We start from the raw sequence: 19,234 nt of genomic DNA, 5'->3' as shown, positions 1-19,234 counted from the left end.
AATAAAGTATCTAGTAAGATTTCTGAAAATAATGGCTAAGGTAAATGTACTTTTCAAGACAGTGCTGTGGCAATGGACTTTATCTTCTTGATAAGTTACTGTGTCTTGAAAAATTAGCTAGGCTACAGCTACTGTCTTGTAATTTTTTGTAGACAAAACTATAGCGTGCCTATTCAAGGATAAGAAATAAGCGTATGTATGAAAGAAGGACACGATATAAACTCTTTCTGCAGTGTATTATGTTATGTATTCAGTCTGTAATTCATTTTGGTAGAGCCTGAGGAGTAATCTTTATGGCAAATGTGATTTAATGTCTAGGTAGAAATAAAATTTAGATATAGTAGTACTTGTTATTTATTAATACTGTATGGCTTGATATATTTATGTATTGAACAACTTGGTGATCTTCTATTATAGATACATATTTTATTCTTAAAGGCATTATTAGAGAGTTGGTGGAGTTGGAGTATGTTGAGATAGTAGGTAGCCATTAAAAATAACATAGTAGCAGAACAGACTTAGAAAAGTATGTTTTATTAAATAATTGGTTAGTTCTCCAAATACCTTTGAACTTAAGAGGTACCCTGTTTTGTTGAATGTTTTTTTCCCCTTAAAGCTGTATTGGGAACTTATTAGCAAAATGGCTTTGTTCAATGATATGCTTTTCACATCCGTAAATTATTTTAATGCAATTACTCATTAATAGTTGCAGATGTTAGAAAATCTTTCTGACTCCAGTACTTGTTGGCAGAGGTTCTGATAGATATTCTTATCTTTCTTGGTATCTTTCTCTTTTCTTTTTTCTATATAGGGAAACATTTAAAGGACACTTACAAATACTGCCTGTGTCTGAAAGCAAAATGATAATGTATGTTGTTTAGGCAAAAGCATTCAGTCAGTCTGTCTTCTGTAATCTTAGCTTTTGAAGATGCATCTGGGTGTCTGTACAACTCACATGTAAAGCGTATGGAGTGCAATGGCTCTGTACATCTGTATATCATTGTAGTGGATAGGGATGCAGACAAGCCTAATAATGGGTAAATGTATAAAGAAAATCTAATCGTAGCCTTCTATTATAAAAACTGCCCCTAGAGATCAAACAACCTCCTGGTTGTCAAAATTCCCTCTGTTGAAGAAGTTCATATAGAAGGGATTTTTACATCTGCAAAGAAAGACAGTTGTGTAATTTCAGCAGAATGTGGTTGGAGCCTGATGTTGTTCTGCACCACAAAAAAAAAAAATCCTCAAAACACTTAGAAAAATCCCAACCAGATCTTGGTACCAAGTTACTATTTCTGGACAACAGTGAATTACTGAAGTTCACCTCTGCTAGAGGAGGTTGTTCACATGAGCTTTTCCAAACCTGTATCTGAAACCATGGTTTCATGACTAAAAGTCAATTTGATCTGCAAATTACTGCAGAAAGCAACAGTGTTGTCTTTGTCTTGCAATTTTTGACTCTGTGGCTGAGCTGCAAACTGAAAAGGGGTTTTTTGTCTTTGTTTCTTTTCCAGTTGTGCATGCAGATTTATATTTCAGCCAAATTAGGAGCTGTACATTTGTTAGAACTTGCACAAGAAGCAGCAGGATTGCTTCTTCTACTGCTGCATTTTTCCCCACTAGTGTTATCTTAGGTGATGTTAAGTCAGCAGCAGTTTCACCTGACTCGTTTTAAACTAAAATTAATTAGAAATCATTCACACAATGAGCATTTTTGGTGGATAGGTGTAGATGCTGATTTTTGTCAGAAAGGTGGTGATTGGTGTTTGTGAGTCCTTTTGTTGACCCAGTGAGGAACTGAGATTGGATGCCTGCAGATGCTCTGCCTTTTATATGCCTATTTTAAATAATTTTGTAAATGTGGTGTAATGGTGTAACTACCGCAATTATACCATTTCTGAGTCAAAAGAATAGACAGTGCTATATAGTTTGAGATGTATAGGTGAAAAATACTGAATACTGTGTCTGTTTTGCAGGAATATAATTCTAGAAAGCTTGAATGAAAAAGATCAAATCTGTTTCATATGCTGCCAGTGCAAGACTATTGTTTGCATGTTTTTATTAAAGGTAAGTTACTTGTCAAAAAAAAAATGTGTTTGTGAAATTGATGTGTTAATATAGATGAAGTTCAGTATGAATGTAGTTAAAGATTCAAGCTAACTCATCAATGGAAAACTTGGATTTGGATCATAATCTAGCATAATTTAGGTTTTTCAGATTAGACCAGGAGTTCTCATTTTGTCATGGTTTAAATATGAGCTTGTACATGTGAACAGTTTTATTTTTTTAATTATTGTAGCTGGACATACTTAGTGGAAAAAAGGGTTCTAAGAAAACAATAAAAAACCTGCTGAATTTTCCTGCAGTGTGCTTATTTTGAAGTGGGAAGGAAGTGAACTGACATGGATAACATATGAACCTACTATATCTCCTTGATGTGGATATTAAAGGAACCTTGAAAATAGTTTATGGGGAAGTTGTTGGAGGCTTCTAATTTTAAATTCTTAACAGGAAATCATTAAACTGTAGAAGAGCCAACATAACAGACTGTTGCACTAAAACAAGAGCTAAATGCAGAGCATTCACATGAACTTGTCAGATCTTTTTTTTAATGCTGGTATCTTTTTTCTTTCATGTTTACTGCAAGCCAGATAAATACATATTCATTTTTGTATTCTTCATATACAGCAGTTCAGTAGTCACATTCTGGATGAAATGTTAAAGCAATGCCATTATCGTTATACCTCAGGGAATGTGAAGAAACTGAGATTGTACTCAGTCAGATCCAGAAGGTGTTAACTCCTTGCCTGGTCAGGTCCTGCACTCCTTCATTGGCTACGGAAAAACCTTTACACATGTGGATACTGTTCACTTTTATTTTCCTCTTTTACATGAGTTTCTCTGAGACTGTTGCTGAGATGACTAACACATTTCACATGGGCTATGCAAGAGCCATGAGAGGTATAATAACCTTTGGTCACTATCAGCTTGGCTTGTTGAAACTTACCTAGGGGCTGGAGGAAGGAGAAGGATTATTATGTGGCTGTAAGCAATAAGACATGAAGGTTAGTCACCAAAGTCAGCTGAGGTGCTTTACAAATGAAGAAGGCTTTAAGAATGCAGGTTTGCCAAAGCCAGATGGGCAGCACTGCCTTCTGCTGATCACAGTTATTAAACTGTGATTAATAAGTTTGTGCCCAGTTTATGAGCTTTTTATGTATCTTTTTTCATCTGTCAGACAAAATTAACCATGGCTTTTACAGAATATAACTTTGTGTAACTTTAAATAAAGAATGCACCTAGAAAAAAAGAGGGCAGGATGCTGGCCGGCCAGCACTGGCTTGTGATATGGAATTAAGATGAAGTTGAAAGTACCTGTGTCAGTTCTTTTTATTGTCTGATGCAGCTGAGGGAAAGGAATACTGCTGTGAAAAATGTTAGTACCTGCGTGAGCCTTCTTCCCCGCCACTCCTGCCAAGAAGGTAGACTTGTTTATTCATTTGGTTGAGTGTAGACCTATAAAATGTTTAATTTCAGATTCCCGGGAGGTGTCATTTGAGGAGCAATGTAGTAGTGCATTGGTGCACACCGCTTTCTGTTGGTTCTTCTGTCTCAGCTACAATGTACCTCTCTGTTCTGCAGTATTTGAGCTCACGCACATGACCTCATGCATCTTGTTCCTCTTTGTAGGTTTCTTTTTCCTCTTTTTGTTTTTCAGTCTTTGAGCCTGCGGATAGGTAATCCTCAAAGATACTCTAGTGAGATCACTGAGGGTTCTATCTAACAGACTACTTGATGCATTAGCAAACATTAGAAAGTGAAGTAATTCATGGAAGTCATGACACTTTTCTTCTGATGTCAGCTAACCTAACAGATTTATCTGAGTTTAAACTACAGCTGCTTAATCTATTTTGGCTAAAGATGGGGGTCATTCTTTTTTTTCAAAATGTAACTAATTTAGCTTAAGCTTCTTTGAGAATTTTTTTAAACTACAATTAAGACTAAAAACTTTTCATCAACAAAAGAAATGGTAGCCTTTAATTTTGAGAAATTATTTGAATTCATTGAACCAGACCAAGCAATAATAATGCCTATACAGCCACTCTGGAATGGATTTATTTCAATAACCGTTAGCCAAAATGAGAATAAGCTGTCATCAAGGTCAAGCAAACATCTGATTGTATTTGGTTTGGAAACATTTCACATGAAATGATTGCAACTCTTATTAAAAAAAAAAAAGCTTTTAATTTTGATGAGCCATTTAACCTAACTTCTATCTCTGAAATAGCTGGAGGACCGTGGGCAGTTTCTGCTTAGCATTTGGTTCTGTTAAGTATAAAAACAAGAAAAGCACTCTATATTTATACATGAGAGGTATGCATGAAAAAAAAAAAGCTAAATTGCCCTTCAGATATTGCCTGTTACTTAGGTCCTGGAGTGTAGGAACTGCAGTGGTACTCTCTATCAAACTTCATTTTTACTAAAAGTTTTTCTGCCTGCATCTTCAACTTTTGTATACATGTTCCTAGTTCTGCAAGCATCTGGTTTAGTTGAACCAAAGTTTTTTGTGAGCTAAAGGACTTCAGGAGAAAATTAGGAAATATGGTTTTTGTTGCTGGAGGATCTGCTAGTTGTGTGTGCCCTGTAAATCTTGAAGCACTTTTGTTTTCCAACAGTGGTTTTGGGAATGTCGTTGTTGCATGCAAAAACATCTTAAATATATTGTAATTTGATTCAATTTGTGAGAGTAGGTATGATTTATATATAGTGCTATTGTCTTGATTGTAAAAGTTAGTATTGACAGAAATGAGGTACTTTATTCCACTTGAAAATGCAAAAGCAATACTTGGACATAAAAAGAAGAGACAGAAATACCTTGGAGCTTGAATAGGAGTTTCTGCCATCATAACTAATTATTTTTTCCCCTTTGTTTCCTTAACTTCTTCACAAATACCAGACTACTTAGAATATGTTTACATAAAGCACAGGGGGTAGGAGTCAATCTGTTTGGTTCTGTTCTTGGAGCAGCCTATGATTTTCCACTCTAAATTGCTTAAGAAAGTATTACCTGTATTGAACGGTACTAATCCTTACAGAATACCACCTCTGGCTACATTTCTTTTGCTGTGAAAGAGGCATTTGTACTTTTCAGAAGTGATAGACTTTAGTTGTCCCTGTGATGACATAGATCTGACAATATTATTTTGTAGGGGTTTTTTTTTTGTCAATAGTTTCAAGTCCATTTCCTTGTTTTCTGGCTACTTTGTACTGAAAAAAATCTCTTCACCCCCTTTTATGTGTGCTGTGCCTGGCAATTGACCTGCCGTGTTTTGTATGTTAATTAGAAGGGAAATGGGGATACCTTGTAGTGGTTTGGATTGTGTACAGCTCAAATTAGTCCTTGTCTCCTCTATGTACCTTTAAAATACACATTTCATCATATATATGGAAAAAGTGCTTATGGAAAAAGTGCTTATGTAAAATACTTTATGAAACTTAATGGACAGATTTTTAAAGCAGGATTTCTCAATTCTGGCTGATGATCTGATGGCATAAACACCTGTAAAATAGGAAGGGATAGTTATCCTGTTGGATTAGTGTGGATTAATTCATTAATGTTTGTAACAGGTTTTCAAATCCCTAGGTGCTCTAGAAATTCAAAGCTTTGTTGATATATTTCTTATTTTTGCATACTGTTGACTTTAATGTGGGTAATGGAAGGAAATCCAAAGTACTTGCAGTACTTAAGCCAAACAATTATCTCCATTTTACTGACTGTGGAAGTATTTTTGCAAAATTCAGTAATGGTTTTAGCTGTTTTAGGCTTGTAGTGGGAAGGGGCTCTGGGAATTGAAAATGGTAGTAGATTGAAATAAACCCGTATCTAGAATTTCAACTATAAAAACGAAATGCACAAAACCCTCCAGTATGCAGGGAATGGCTTAAATAGTCATAAGTGTAAACAGGGCATCAGCATGTCCTGCGAGGTGTGTAATTCCAGGGAAATCCCCGGTGGATTTTCGACATCCTTTTTGTCCAAGAGGGAAAGCAGGGCTTTTGGGCCAGGAGCAGGGGACGACCGGGGGGGCTGGAGTAACCTGGGGAGTCCCCTGCTTCAAATTAGTAGCTGGCGCCCTACTTACAGCTAGTGAAGCGTGCACGTAGTGTTAAGCAGAGCCGCCGGTAGTAGAAGGACGGCCCCCGGCCCAGCCTGGCTCCTGCGGCCGGAGCTGCGTGCGTGCCGGCCGGCGGCAGGGGGCGCCGTGGTGCCCGCGGACGCGCCCGGCCGCCCCTTCCGCCGCGGCGGGGCCCTGGCGAGGCGGCGGGCGGGGGCGCGGCAGGGGGCGCTGCGGCGCGGAGCGCCCGCCGTTCCAGCGGGGGTTGGCGGAGGCGGGCGGCGCGGTGCGTCGCCGCGGACATGCCCGAGCGGCGCCGCCGACATCAACAATAGTCCGCGGCGGCGGCGGGCGGGGAGCCATCGCGGGTGGGGAGCGGCGGGCGCCGCCGCGCCGAGCCTCTTCCTCCCCCCTCCCGCCCCCCATGGAGGGGCTGTACTCGCTGGGGGTGAGCGTGTACTCCGACCAGGGCGGCAGGAAATACATGGAGGACGTGACCCAGATCGTGGTGGAGCCCGAGCCCTCGGCCGAGGCGGAGCGCGGCCCCCCGCACAAAGGCGGAGCGGCGCCCGGAGGCCCGCGCGCCGCCGAGCCCCTCGCCGAGAGCGGCCGGCGGAAGGGAGGGAGCCCGCGGGCGCCGGAGGAGGCAGCGCTGCCGCTCGGCCCCGGCTCCGGCCGGCGCCCGCGCCGCTCCGTGGCCTTCTTCGCCGTGTGCGACGGGCACGGCGGCAGGGAGGCGGCCCAGTTCGCCCGGGAGAACCTGTGGGGCTTCATCAAGAAGCAGAAGGGCTTCGGCTCGGCGGAGCCGGCCGAGGTGTGCGCGGCCCTGCGCAAGGGCTTCATCGCTTGCCACCGGGCCATGTGGAAAAAGCTGCGTAAGTTACAGGCGACTGGCGCCTTCCAGCCGCCCCTGCTCCGCCGCGTCCCCTCCCGCCTCTGTCCCCGCCGGGGGAGCAGGTAACGCTGCCGGCCCGCGGCCTTTCCGCCCAGCCGCCGCGCCTGGCCGTGCCTCTCCCTTGGGTTCCTGTTCTCCTTTCTGCAGGGCCCTGCAGTGAGAACTAAGGGGACAGCAAATCCCCCTGACCACCCACCTACCCCTGAGAGACGCCGGTCGCTCCCTTTTCCCCCATGCTGTTATTCCCTGAGCGTGGGACGTCCCGCTTTTAGCCGCCTTTTTCTCCCCCCCCGCCCGGCCCCCCCGCACTATTGTGAGTTGCGTGCCTGAAAGCCTCCCTCCATCTCTGCCGAGGAGCAGGGCACCCGCGGTGCTGGGGGCATCGCTGCCATCTGGGTGCAGGGAATGGGGAGCGGGATGTGATTTGAGATGTTGACTCAAGTAATTCGGTAAAACAAGAAAAACTGGAGAGCAAACTGTGGGAGAAAAGATAGAATCAGAGGCTGAGGACGCGTTGTAGGGCAATTGTGCTCTGTAGCTGAAGATGATGTGATTGTAGAGCTGCAGTTTGTTTTCAGGGTGCTGCAAGTCAGACCTCCAAATTCGAGTTATTGTGAGCTCTTCATCTTGTTGCCTTGGGGAATTGCATGGAACTCCCCCTTAGATTTCCCTTGTCCAGAGTATCATGAAAAGGAAAAAAAAAAATAATTTTAGTAACCTTAAGCGGGCTGGGGCAGTGTTTTTTCCCTACCTGTCCCTTGATTCCAGTTGTTTCTATTGAGTCCTGATGGAAGGATTAAAAATGTGGCTGTTTCATAAAGGGTGATTGTTCACTCATTTTATTGTTTGAGCATCAGGGAATATGCAAGGTACCTGCCAAAACAGAAAACACTCAGTGTCCTGAAGATTATATAGATTGGTTGCTTAACTGCAGTAGGATAGAAGTTGAGGTCCTAAATAGGTAAGGGTAAAGGAGAGGAGAGTGACAAGACAGGTGACAGGAATCATTCTTGTACTCTTCCTTCTCCCTGAGATCTAGTGAGATGGCAGAATTGAGTTTCTGAAAGGGATTTTTTTTTTTTTTTCCTGGTAAGGTGAAGGTTGTGGCTTAGACTATGGTGGTTGTTTATATATAATGTGTAGAGTGTGCATATTGTGTATACATTTATGTATTCAAAAACCCCAGAAAGAGAAAATACAAGAACAGTGAACAGCATACGAAGGCAGGCAGGAAGGAGGGGAACGCAGTAAATTGGATCAAAACCACAGACAGCGATACTGACAGTTGGGCTAGGGAGGTAAACACAAAAATCAAGAATTGGCACTTACAGCACCATGGGGTTTTGACGAAGTGATTCATGGGGGGGATTATAGTGTCAAACCAGTTTAATTTCCTTTTTCTTGAATAGCAAGAGAGAGAAGTTGTGCAAATGTCAGATACTTGAAAGGATACGGGGGAAGGAATGGCAAGGTTGGGGGCACGCTGGTATTGGACAGAATGGGAAGGGTGTGAATTCAAGCACCAGAACTTGACCACAACCTTGATGCTGGGAAGGAGTGGTGAGTGGCACGTGACCTCCTGGGCTGCAGACTTGCACGATAATGAGAAAGATGTGTGAATAGGGGAAGATGGTATGGGGGAGAAAGATAAGGACTTCAGTTGTCTGGTTGTAATATCCCTGCTCTGTTTGTTGCTGTAACTGTGTGACTACAAAATGGAGAGAGGTGAAGTGACGGAATGCAGGAAATACTATTTAGTAATGAGTGTTTAGCAAATAGTACTTGGGTTGTGGAACCAATTTAAATTGTTATGAGAAACAACATAGCTCTGGGTATGAGCATTTGATGACAATCTTAGACTATATAGTAAACTTCTACGTAGCATGTTTGGTCTTACTGATTTCTGCTGTGTGTGCATAACAGCTAGGGTTTTATAGGACAAAATCATTACTATATTCTAGTTTATAACTTCCCATATGATGTTAGGGAATCCCACTGCAGATTTTACTTATAGTAAATAATTGTGCATATCATCATATGTAGAGCAGATCTGTAACTGTGTATTGCTGACACTGTGGACATGAAAGGGAGACTGGGTGTTTTGGTGTCTTGAAATGGGGTGGGAGAATGGTTTTGGGTTTTGGTGTAAAGGATGGAGTCTTTATTGCTTCCACTTGATGGCTGTTGGAAGAGAAGCTTGTACTCAGCTGCTCTGTTTGTTCTTGGAAGCTCTGGGGTCATCCTGGTGGCTGTCTCCTGTGGTAGACAGGAAGCATAGTGATGATGAGAGTACCAGGAAAAAGAAAACAGAAAAAATACCCCTTTGTCATTGCTGATAACTTTGAGGTTAATTATACAGTAATAAAATTATCTGTATGCGAAAGAGCTGCTGGAGTAAAAGTTCTCATTTAAAGCCTGTTTCTACAACTGGCAGTGGTAGGAAAGGTGTTTACAAGAAACATACTCAGGAGGTCCCAGATTTTGATGTGACTTTACTGAGGATTGCATTGGTCTATGTTTCTTTGGTAGTTCATTATTTGTATGGCCAAGAGCTTGTTTTTAAATGTTGTATTTAACTTGATACTATTAAAAACGTTTTTCAACGTTACTAGTTACAATTTAGAGAGAGTTGCATACTCCTGCTTAGGTTATAACTCTTCCCATTAAATTTAATTGAAGCAATGAAAGTCAAATAATATTTTTATCTTTTGTGTAATAACCAGGTTTTTTTGTAGTTTTCACTGCAAAGTCGTAATTTCAGGATTATTCTTAGAAATGTTTAAGAGTTTATGTATGTATCCTTATCTGAAAAGGACCTAGACCACTTGAGGCAATGCAGATTTTCAGGATAATGTAATATTTTTATGGTCTATTGCTCTATTAGAAGTTCATATAGCATTTATTTTTTTGAAAGTTTAATAAGAATTTTAGAAGCAAACTAATTTGAAATGAGGTATTGTTGTTTGACTTACGTATATAAAAACAGTCAAATAAAAATGAAATATATTTTTTTAGCAACTTTTGATTCCCAGAATAATCCTGAATCATTCTCAAAAATAAACAGGAACAGAACTCCCACAAATGCATTTTGGAGCAGTCCATGTGTTTCAGATCACATACCAACCATCATAAGTGAATTTGCTTTTTAGACTGTGGCAGAGTATTTTTTTCTGTTAGAGATGTGGTATTTGGGTATAGGATCCATATTTTGATGTAATGTATACTGTTTGGGATGGGTCGTTGGTTTTAAACCAATTCCTACCCCTCGCTCCAGTCCCTCTAATAGAAGAAGGCTGAAAAAAGTAAGAAGTAATTGTAAGTTGTGTGTAAACAACTTACAGTCTTGGGATGCTGCATGGATTTGTCTTTTGAAACTGTCCACTGTTGTAGGGAACAAACTAGATTATAAATTTGATAGCTTCAGAGAGCTTGAACACTTAATGTGCATTCTTTTTTTTTCTTCTTCTATCTTTTTTTTCTTTTGAAAGAGTGGGAAGTGCATCTGTTAAACTGGAATATGTGGCATTTTGTGGGCAGGTATTGTGAGAGTCTATAACAGGCGATGTTGTTGGTACCCTGCTAGACGCAGATGTGGATTTACCTCCTACTCTCCATTTCACATCAGCTGGTTCAATGTGCGCACTGTGCGGTTTCATAAATGGTGTGATTTTCAGATCTAAAGCCCACTAGCTGTAGTGAAGTTGTGTCCATCCTGGGATGTATCAGTGTTCCTAGTACATGGCTTAATCATTCATGGCGATGAGTAGAGAACTAGGGATACAGGCCCATGAGGAAACTTTGGCTAACTCTGTTTTCCTGGAGGGCTACTTAGAGATATTTGTCTGCTGAAGTTGTAGAAGTGGTATGTCATCCATGGACACTTTGGGTATATCTCTGAAGTGTGAATTTTGTTTTGAGAGCTTTGTTGTAATTTCAGGATTTCTTTTTATCTGCCAACTTGTTACTTTGAAGGGATGTTACTAATGCTGGTTGTGTGCTTAAGAAAAAGCTTGTGTTTCTATTGGAGCTGGTGTGGCCAGGTAGGGAAAGAAGTGTTAGGTGTGTATTTAAATAAGAATGGCAACTGGAGATGATGTTTCTACAAAAGGAAGAGTTTAATGCGCTGTTACTGTTAATTAATATATAGTCTCAGTTAATTTGTTAGAGGAGAAAATGCCTTTTGATTATACCTGATCATTTGAACTATTGTGGTATCGTATAAAAGAATTATAGGCCTTTTTAAAGTTAAAATAGTATCTTGTCTTGTATCTTGCATCTAAATACAAGAAAAGAACAGGGTAACAAGAATAGGCTTTAAAAATAGCATTTGGTGAGTTTTGCTGGGTCATGGTAGTGTGTAGGAAAAGAATTCAGCAAGGAAGGAAACTTTCTTGATGATAGTGTGCTGTATGTGTTTGTATTTGGGGTTCTGTATAGTTTGCGCTAAAACGTTTTGGGTTTTTTTTTATTTTTTCAAATGAATAAAGGGAAAGAAAAGGTGTAACCAGGTTAAATTTCATGAAGGAGGCTACTTTATACTTCCTGTCCTAGGCTGCAGGTGACAATGGCAATTTGCTGGCTGATGTGTCAGCTGCAAATCCCACTAAGTTTACAAACTCAAAGTTACAAAACTTGAAGGGTAGTGCTTTTCAAGTAGAGGGAAAAATTGTTTTAGAAAGATGTCCTATTGCTTAAGTTACGAGATTGATAAAAACATGCTTTTGATATGTGGAGGAGTCGGGTAAATGGCTTTGATTTTGATACTTGAGCTCGGAAGAAAACTCAGGAGTTTTGACACTTTTGTTAATTTCTGATGAGACACAATCTCTAAAGAAAGGAGTATGTGATGCTATATATATATAATGCTTGTCTCTAAACAGGAGCAAGGCATAAACTAAAATCCCTTGATGATAGGCAGATTAATTTCTGGTTCTGTTGGAGCCTAAAATCTGAGGCTGCTGCATCGTTCTCTTTCTCCTAAGTGTGTGATTTCACTCTCTGTACTCTTCATCCCCATAAAGACTGATTCGTCTCTCTAATATATTTTATTGCTATTGAGGGGTTGTTACACTGACAGAAACTCATTAGTTGCAGCTTGTTTTCTGTTAAGTGCATGGTTGAAGTCCTCATTACCACTTGGCTTCCTCTCTCATTTGCTTTCCATTTGGAATGTGTTAGATTTAATATCCACAGTTAAAATTGCCAGAGTACTTCCAATAAGCTGATTGAATGTTTGTGTTCTTGAAATAAAGCTACTCGTAGGGAGAAAGTATGTTTTAGTATTTAGAACACAAAGCTAGAACTCTGTGTTAGAATTTCAATGTTTAAATTATGCTGGATATCCTGGTAGCTAACACTGAGGCAATGCAGCTTTTTATCATCAGACTGTCTATATAATTCTGCTTCTCCTTCAGCGCGTCTTCCATGTATTCTTTCTTGCCTTGGGCATCTGAACATTGTTCAGTGGCACTATAACTTACTAAGTTCCTAATCTTTTTTGCTTCTGCATAAAACTTCTGAAGTTTCAAGTATCTGTTTTCACAGAGGGGAAGGCCTAACTGTGTTTTGGTTTTTTTTCTTGTGTGTTTGTTGTGCCATAGGAAAATAAATAATACAGTGCTTTGGTAGCCTGGCTTGGGTGTTTCCTGCAAACAGAATGTGCAACACAGTGGAATTTCTATGTTGTACTGTGCAAGCATGACTTGTGAAGTGCAGAAGATAGAATGTGACAAGGAGATGAGTCTCCCTTCTGAGTTTGTCTGCAGACATGAGTGGATGCAGTGAAGAAGAAACATGAGGTTGCTGTTGACAGTTGAAATCAGCTGATAACTGGGAACTTGAATTCTGTTTTCTGAGGGTGCTGAACTGGGGAGGAGGACCAGTATGGCTAATCTTTCTTAATTGGGATATTTGTCTCAATCATTTTTGTGGAGTTTTGGAAGATGATGAACTTGGGTGTGTAGACACAAAAATAGACAAGAAAAGGCATGAAAGAGAAATTCGGATTGAACATAAATGGGGAGAGTAGTGTAATAGGAAATCAACGTCAGTGTTTTGAGGGCAAAGCAGCTGAGAAAGGAGGAGATTTCCCTAACAATTTCACACTAATATAGGTATTCTGTTGTTCTGAATTCAAGGGATATCTTCTGCAGAAGACTTGATGTTGGGTTATAGATAGCATACTTAAATAGTGTGCGTTATTCAGTCCTCCAAAAGGAAATGTGAATAAAACAGTTGAGATGTTATTCAACTTAAAATGTTGTTCAGCATATAAAAGTAAAATAGCATTTCCTTTCCTTCCGAGGGGATCAGGAATGTCCAGAAAACCTGATTGCCAGTCAAATGTCCAGACAAAATGACCTAATTCATAACTTTTCTACCCTTTCAGACAGGGAAGTGAACAGTAGATCTTAACAAAACGCTTGATCAGTCCTGTTCAACACTCAAGGACCATGTCTTCCTCCATATTCTTCTAGTGATGCTTGGAATGTTAAACCAGAGGAGACTTTTTCTGAATCCTATCTTGGTGCTTTGATACTGGCTTTATATATATGTGTCAATTGAAGCTGTAGCTGGGGGAGTGATGTTATGAAAGTGGGGGGGACCTGAGGGAGCTGCTTTGCCTGGCCTAAGCACGTGCTGTATTGTAACGTTTACACAAGTCTCTGTTACACACCCTTCATCTTGATCTTCAAAACATTACCAGTTCCACAGAATTAAAAACAAAAGTATTTTTATTTGCTTTTTTCTCATTGCAGCAGAGTGGCCGAAGACCATGACGGGTCTCCCAAGCACGTCAGGAACTACTGCCAGTGTGGTAATTATCCGTGGGTCAAAGATGTACGTTGCTCACGTTGGCGATTCAGGAGTGGTGCTCGGAGTCCAGGATGACCCCAAGGACGACTTTGTGAGAGCTGTGGAGGTGACACAGGACCACAAGCCAGAACTTCCCAAAGAAAGGGAGAGAATTGAAGGCCTTGGGGGCAGGTAACTGTCTCTGTGCTTTTTACTTCAGGTTTGATCTCCAGGTGGTATTTGTGTCTCTTTGACTGAACTAGGTTTAAGCTTGCTTGGTTTAGGGGGGGCAAACCAAGTTGGTGAATCTCATAGTCTATCTTCCTTCCCTATCTATGCTCTGTTTTTTTCCTAGCTGGTCGAGGAGTAAGTTATAGTGATCCATTGTTACGCTGTTGTGCTTATTGCTAGTGGTTTATGGTGTAAACAAAATTTTAATTTCCTGGTAGATTTCCATGCAGCTGAGGTGTGGTTACAATTCTAAATGTTCACTGAGAACTTTGAAAGTGGAGATACTGATATTTGACCTATTTTTCATGAAAATCTGAGGGGAAAAATTGCCTTTTCCTATAGATAATGATAGGAGCACTGGAATATCCGTTTTGTCAAATGGTGGAAACACAGCAGTTTTGACACAAAATACTCTAATTTCTCATGCATTGTGCATTGTTCCTGAGGTGACAGTGGCAGCTGTTGAGTAGGCTTTTCAAAGCTTCTGTTTAAGGAACATTAAAAAAAAAAAAAAATCATAGATTTGAAACAAGATACTGTATTTGCTGTTTAAATATACGCTTAAATTGTTAGAATACCACATTTTAATACATATCTTTACATTAGTAATTTCTTGACTGTCAGGAGCTGGCAGATGTTAGAACATCTTCGTGTTGTGGTTGATGTGTGTTCCCTGTGACTGGGGAGGAAAGCAGGCAGGTTTATCAGATGGCACTAATGTTTTGAGACAAACCTCAGGGCTTGCATTTGGCGTAGCTTCACAGGAGCTTTATGTTCTTTCGTTCTGCAGTACCGCACCAGATGGATGGGCACAGTTTCCTTCTCTTAGCGGTTCAGAGGCAGAGATCACTGAAGGTTTTCCTGTTGACATCATTCATACGAGAACCCTGTCGGGCCATTAACCTTCAGATATTTGTATCTCTAGCAGGTGGAAGTTGATCAGTTAGCTGTATTGGTAGCTTTTCAGAAAGGATAACTTGCATTTTTGCTACATTAGTACTTGTAAATATATAGGTTTCCAAATTGTGTCTCTCAGACCGAAAGTCTCTGAAGCTTCAAAGAAGCATTCCCTGGAACTTTGTATTAACAGGGATGGTTAATTTTTTAAATTTTTTTCAAATTTTTATTTTTACTGGTGCTCCTTCTGTTTTTCCCAGGCTGGCTGTTGCAGACTATTGTGAGGCAAATAATAGGAGTGAGGTGGAACCATGCAGCTATGCTTATTAATGCCTCCTCTTTCATGAGAGCAAATTGGGAAGAGTTAATGGGAGAGCATAATTGAATCTCTCATTAAAAATGATATTTTCCAATTAACAGTCTCTGAGTGTGGGATGAGGTCTTCTTTCAGATAATGACTGAAGTTAGCTTTGTGGGGCCATTAGTTGTACAAATGGATGAGATCGATTTTAGGATGTGGTGTTTGTGACTTTGCCGCACTGTGCATGCAAAAGGATGGAGCTAAACATGCCCTTGTTGTTAAGGCCTTTGAAGTCTCAGGAAGTGCATCTTGAATAGCTTCAGTATGAGGAATCTTGAGGCAGTTCCAGAGCTTCTCAGTTTCTAATTACCAGTGGCTGTTCCATGGGTAAAAATTCACTTTTAAGTATCTAGTTCTTAACTTGGTTGGGACCAAGCTTTGCTAGTTCCTTCTTTCATTGATGACTTGATGACTCATATTCTCTCTGCTCTTTCTTCCCTGCCTCCCCTGCCTGATATCAGCTGCCTCATTTACTTGGCTCTGTAGCTTCTCCTTTGACCCTTTAATGCCATCTGTGAGAATTAAAACCAGTGCTCAATGCCTTAGAGCAGGTGTTAACATTCAAATGCAGAGCTGTTTCTTCCTATGTCCTGCTTTCAGCAGATAGCAACTATGAACAATTCCTCTTTTATTTCTGCTTCGTGTTGGTGCGCCATTAAGGAAATCCCTACAGAAGGCTGCTCCTTTCTCTTTTTTTTTTAACTGTACTGTGCTGCTCTTTACTGCCAAACTTTGGCAGCTGGAGAAAACTGAAGGAGGAATTATATGATATTTCCACCCGAGTGAGTTGATGTTGATGGACCTCATCTGAAGAAAGCAAATTCAGTTTTGCTTTTTCTCCAATAGATTAAAAAGATAGTTTTACATCTGGTTGTTGTAGCCAGCCAGAACTTCTTCCAGGTCTTCATTCCTCTGCTTTTTCTTCTGCCCTTCATCTCTCACTTTTCCCTTTGACTTAATATGGAATGAAACTATCTAAGTGATACCGTGTGTTTTGAAATATTTAATTGTGCTGTGGACTTCCTTGAGGGTGCCGTCATTATTGAGTCCATATTTGCATATTTAACTGGTTTTGTGTCATTGAAACTAACGTTCATGCTTTCATTTCCATTCCTATTTAACCCCTGCCTCTTTCTGATGGTTTTAGTGTCATCAACAAGTCTGGTGTGAATCGTGTTGTTTGGAAGAGACCTCGTCTGACTCACAATGGCCCTGTGCGCCGCAGCACCGTCATTGACCAGATTCCGTTCCTGGCAGTTGCTAGAGCCCTTGGTAAGTCATGCTTGTGTTTGGAAAGTGAGACACCACTGCATACAGGCCACCAGAACTGGATTCTACTCTGTTTTGCCAAAACATACAGTTTAGAGGGATTCACTTGCCTTGATTACAAGGCCTTCTGAAAGTCTGGGCCTTTTAAAAGTATTTTTAATACAATATGGATTTAGTTTTTCAAATAAAGCTGTAGGTGTCATAGGTGAGTGAAGGACTTGCCCTACACACGCAGGATTTTAAATGTCAGTCTTACAAGGACGGTACTTCACTTCTGTGGCAAATGAAAATGTACAAAGCAGTACGTGTCTCCAAGATGGAAAACACATTTGTCTTTTTCTTACTGAAGTAGTAGGACTCATTTTTGACCAGGTAGTGGTAAGAGTAAGTTTTGCAGTATAGCATACGAATTACTTTGGTCTCCATTTGCAGTGAATCTGATTTTTTTTTTTTTCCAAGACTTAGCATAGAATGAACAAAGGGATGAAAGTCAAGTCCGTATTTTATCTATAACTTGCCTTTGAGAGTTTTAGTAATGGGAAACTATCTTTGAGGAATACTTTATTCAGAGGGCCAAAAGGCATATTACAGTACCAAGCAAACTTGTTATGAACGGTTTTTGGGAAGGCCTCTTGCCTGTGAGTGTTAGTGTTTTCTGGTCAGGTGTTTTTCCTTAAATTTCATTGCAGAATTCCAATCTTCTGCAGTTCACTTTGTTTCCTTCCTTCTTCCCTTTGCCCCAGTGAAGAATCCTCTATCCAGATAAAGCCAGTATAGGTTTGATTTTATGGAAATGTGGTATTGTATTTTTACCTGTGAAAACTGTCCTGTAGCTTAATTTCTTCTTGGCAAGCTTGACAGTTACATGATAGTGTTGTCAGTGTTCCTAGATCAACTGGCAGCGTGTCATGGGGACAGTCTGTTCCTGGGACCGTGGTCGTCTTGATAATTGCATAGCATTCCTGTGTCTTATTTCTGATGCAGTGATGTCAGCTTCACATGGATTTGTCCAGTGTGAAGAAGAATTGTGCAGTGATAACTAACATTGTAAAAGATAGCTATATATCAAGGAAGGAGTCAGAGGTGGCTAGGTGGCTGAATGGTGATTTTTTTTTTATTTTAATAAAAACAAAATTTTTATTTTATGGACATTTTTCTCTCTATCTTACAAGTCTCTGTTATGTGTCATATTTGAGGCAAGACAGATGCTTATTTTATGGTTAAACTGACTCGAGAGTGTGAGAAATCCCTCAGAGTTAATAGGTGACTAGCAGAGATCTTCATCCACTGAGCAACGTAGCCCCCTCTTCCCCTTTTCTGCAGAAGGGTACATGTTCCTTGTAGATTACAAAAAGTGTATGCTTAATTTTAATGAATCTTTCATTTCTGTGATTGCGAGCTTGTTTGTCTAATAGCTCGATGACTTTTGATCCGATTCCTCTCAGCAAGTTGAACAAAAGGATTTGGCTGGGGTTCATGTGCAGATGGGAATTCAAGGAATGATGCATCTGTTAGCCCCCTATTGCATTCTTTCCCGTTACGTGGCTGAAGAGGATTACTGGAGAGTTTCAGGACCAAGAAATAAGAACACCTATCTTTTAATGATTCTTGGTTCCAAAAGTTAGCAGATTTAAAAGCTTAAAAGAGTGGTTTGGCATCTTCAAATTGTGGAGAAACAGGTTTACAATGTGACGGTGTTTTGGTGTTTGCCTGCCCAAGCAGCCTCCGTAGCCTCTTCACATCCCCTTCTGAGGAGGTATGACAAACCTCCTGGAAAAAGGAACACAGCTGCTTCGCTCTGTAGGACCCAGATGGTGCACAGACGCTCGCAGTTTGGAAACAGGATTTAACTTCTTTCTGAGGCCAGCATGCCCCTTACGCTGCTTACAAAAGACCTACCACGACTAAAGCCATTTGCATTCATGCTATTGAGGCCTGCTCAACCTCTTGGCTGGCTCCCAGGTTGCTACCCTGGTTGGCACAGCGCTGCCGCCTTGGAGCCTCTCCAAGCAGAGTAATAACTGTCAGTGTTGACATATACTGGTTACCAGTACTCTGGTCAATCCCACTAAGATCTAGCACAGCGATTCTTTTTGCGAAGTCCAAACTCAGTGGTTGTTCTCGATAGAAATCCCATACAGATCCCAAACTGGAGAGTAATTGGACAATAATTTTTAATAGGAGAGCAAGAGTATGTTGACACTGCTCTGCACTGTGGAGAGAAACCTGGACTTGTGAATTTACTGTCTTTAAAGTGGGAAAATTATCTGATTAAAAACCATAAAATTTAGAACATGGATGTATTTTTTAAAGTTTGTCTTTCTCTTACAACACTTTAAAATATGCTGATATAGTCTCATCCCTCATCCAGTCCTGAACTCTAGCACTCATTGTAAGGAGTACAACAGAGGTTTTAGAAACAGCAGGAATAAAACACTATGGAAAAGTATTGCATTGGTCAAATACTTGGACAGCAGAAAGAATACTGGTGCAATAGAAGTCCTGCTGGCCAGATTAATTCCATTGACATTCCCTTCGCTGTTCTGATTGTCTACAGTGTCTTTCTGCTCTAAAATAAGCATTTGTGGTATGCACTTTTTATTACCACTGCTTCTCATGACAGTAGTGACTGCATTTAAATAATGTTTAATTTATTTATAGCCCCATAAC

General features: G+C 40.5%; 1 protein-coding gene across 1 annotated transcript in view; it reads left to right on the top strand.

Moving 5' to 3' along the window:
• Positions 1 to 6,345: 6,345 nt before the first annotated feature.
• PPM1D (protein phosphatase, Mg2+/Mn2+ dependent 1D) overlaps positions 6,346 to 19,234 on the top strand; it is a 28,168-nt gene continuing 15,279 nt past the window's right edge. The window contains exons 1-3 of the mRNA XM_054847781.1: positions 6,346 to 6,991; positions 13,770 to 13,998; positions 16,443 to 16,567. Of these exons, the coding sequence (XP_054703756.1) occupies positions 6,541 to 6,991; positions 13,770 to 13,998; positions 16,443 to 16,567 (805 nt within the window). The 5' untranslated portion in view covers positions 6,346 to 6,540. The remainder of the gene's footprint in view (positions 6,992 to 13,769; positions 13,999 to 16,442; positions 16,568 to 19,234) is intronic.

Source organism: Grus americana, chromosome 19, assembly GCF_028858705.1.
Source record: "Grus americana isolate bGruAme1 chromosome 19, bGruAme1.mat, whole genome shotgun sequence".
NCBI classification, from domain to species: domain Eukaryota; kingdom Metazoa; phylum Chordata; class Aves; order Gruiformes; family Gruidae; genus Grus; species Grus americana.
The sequence above is the reverse complement of the archived record's forward strand: the minus strand, read 5'-3'. Positions and strand labels throughout refer to the sequence as shown.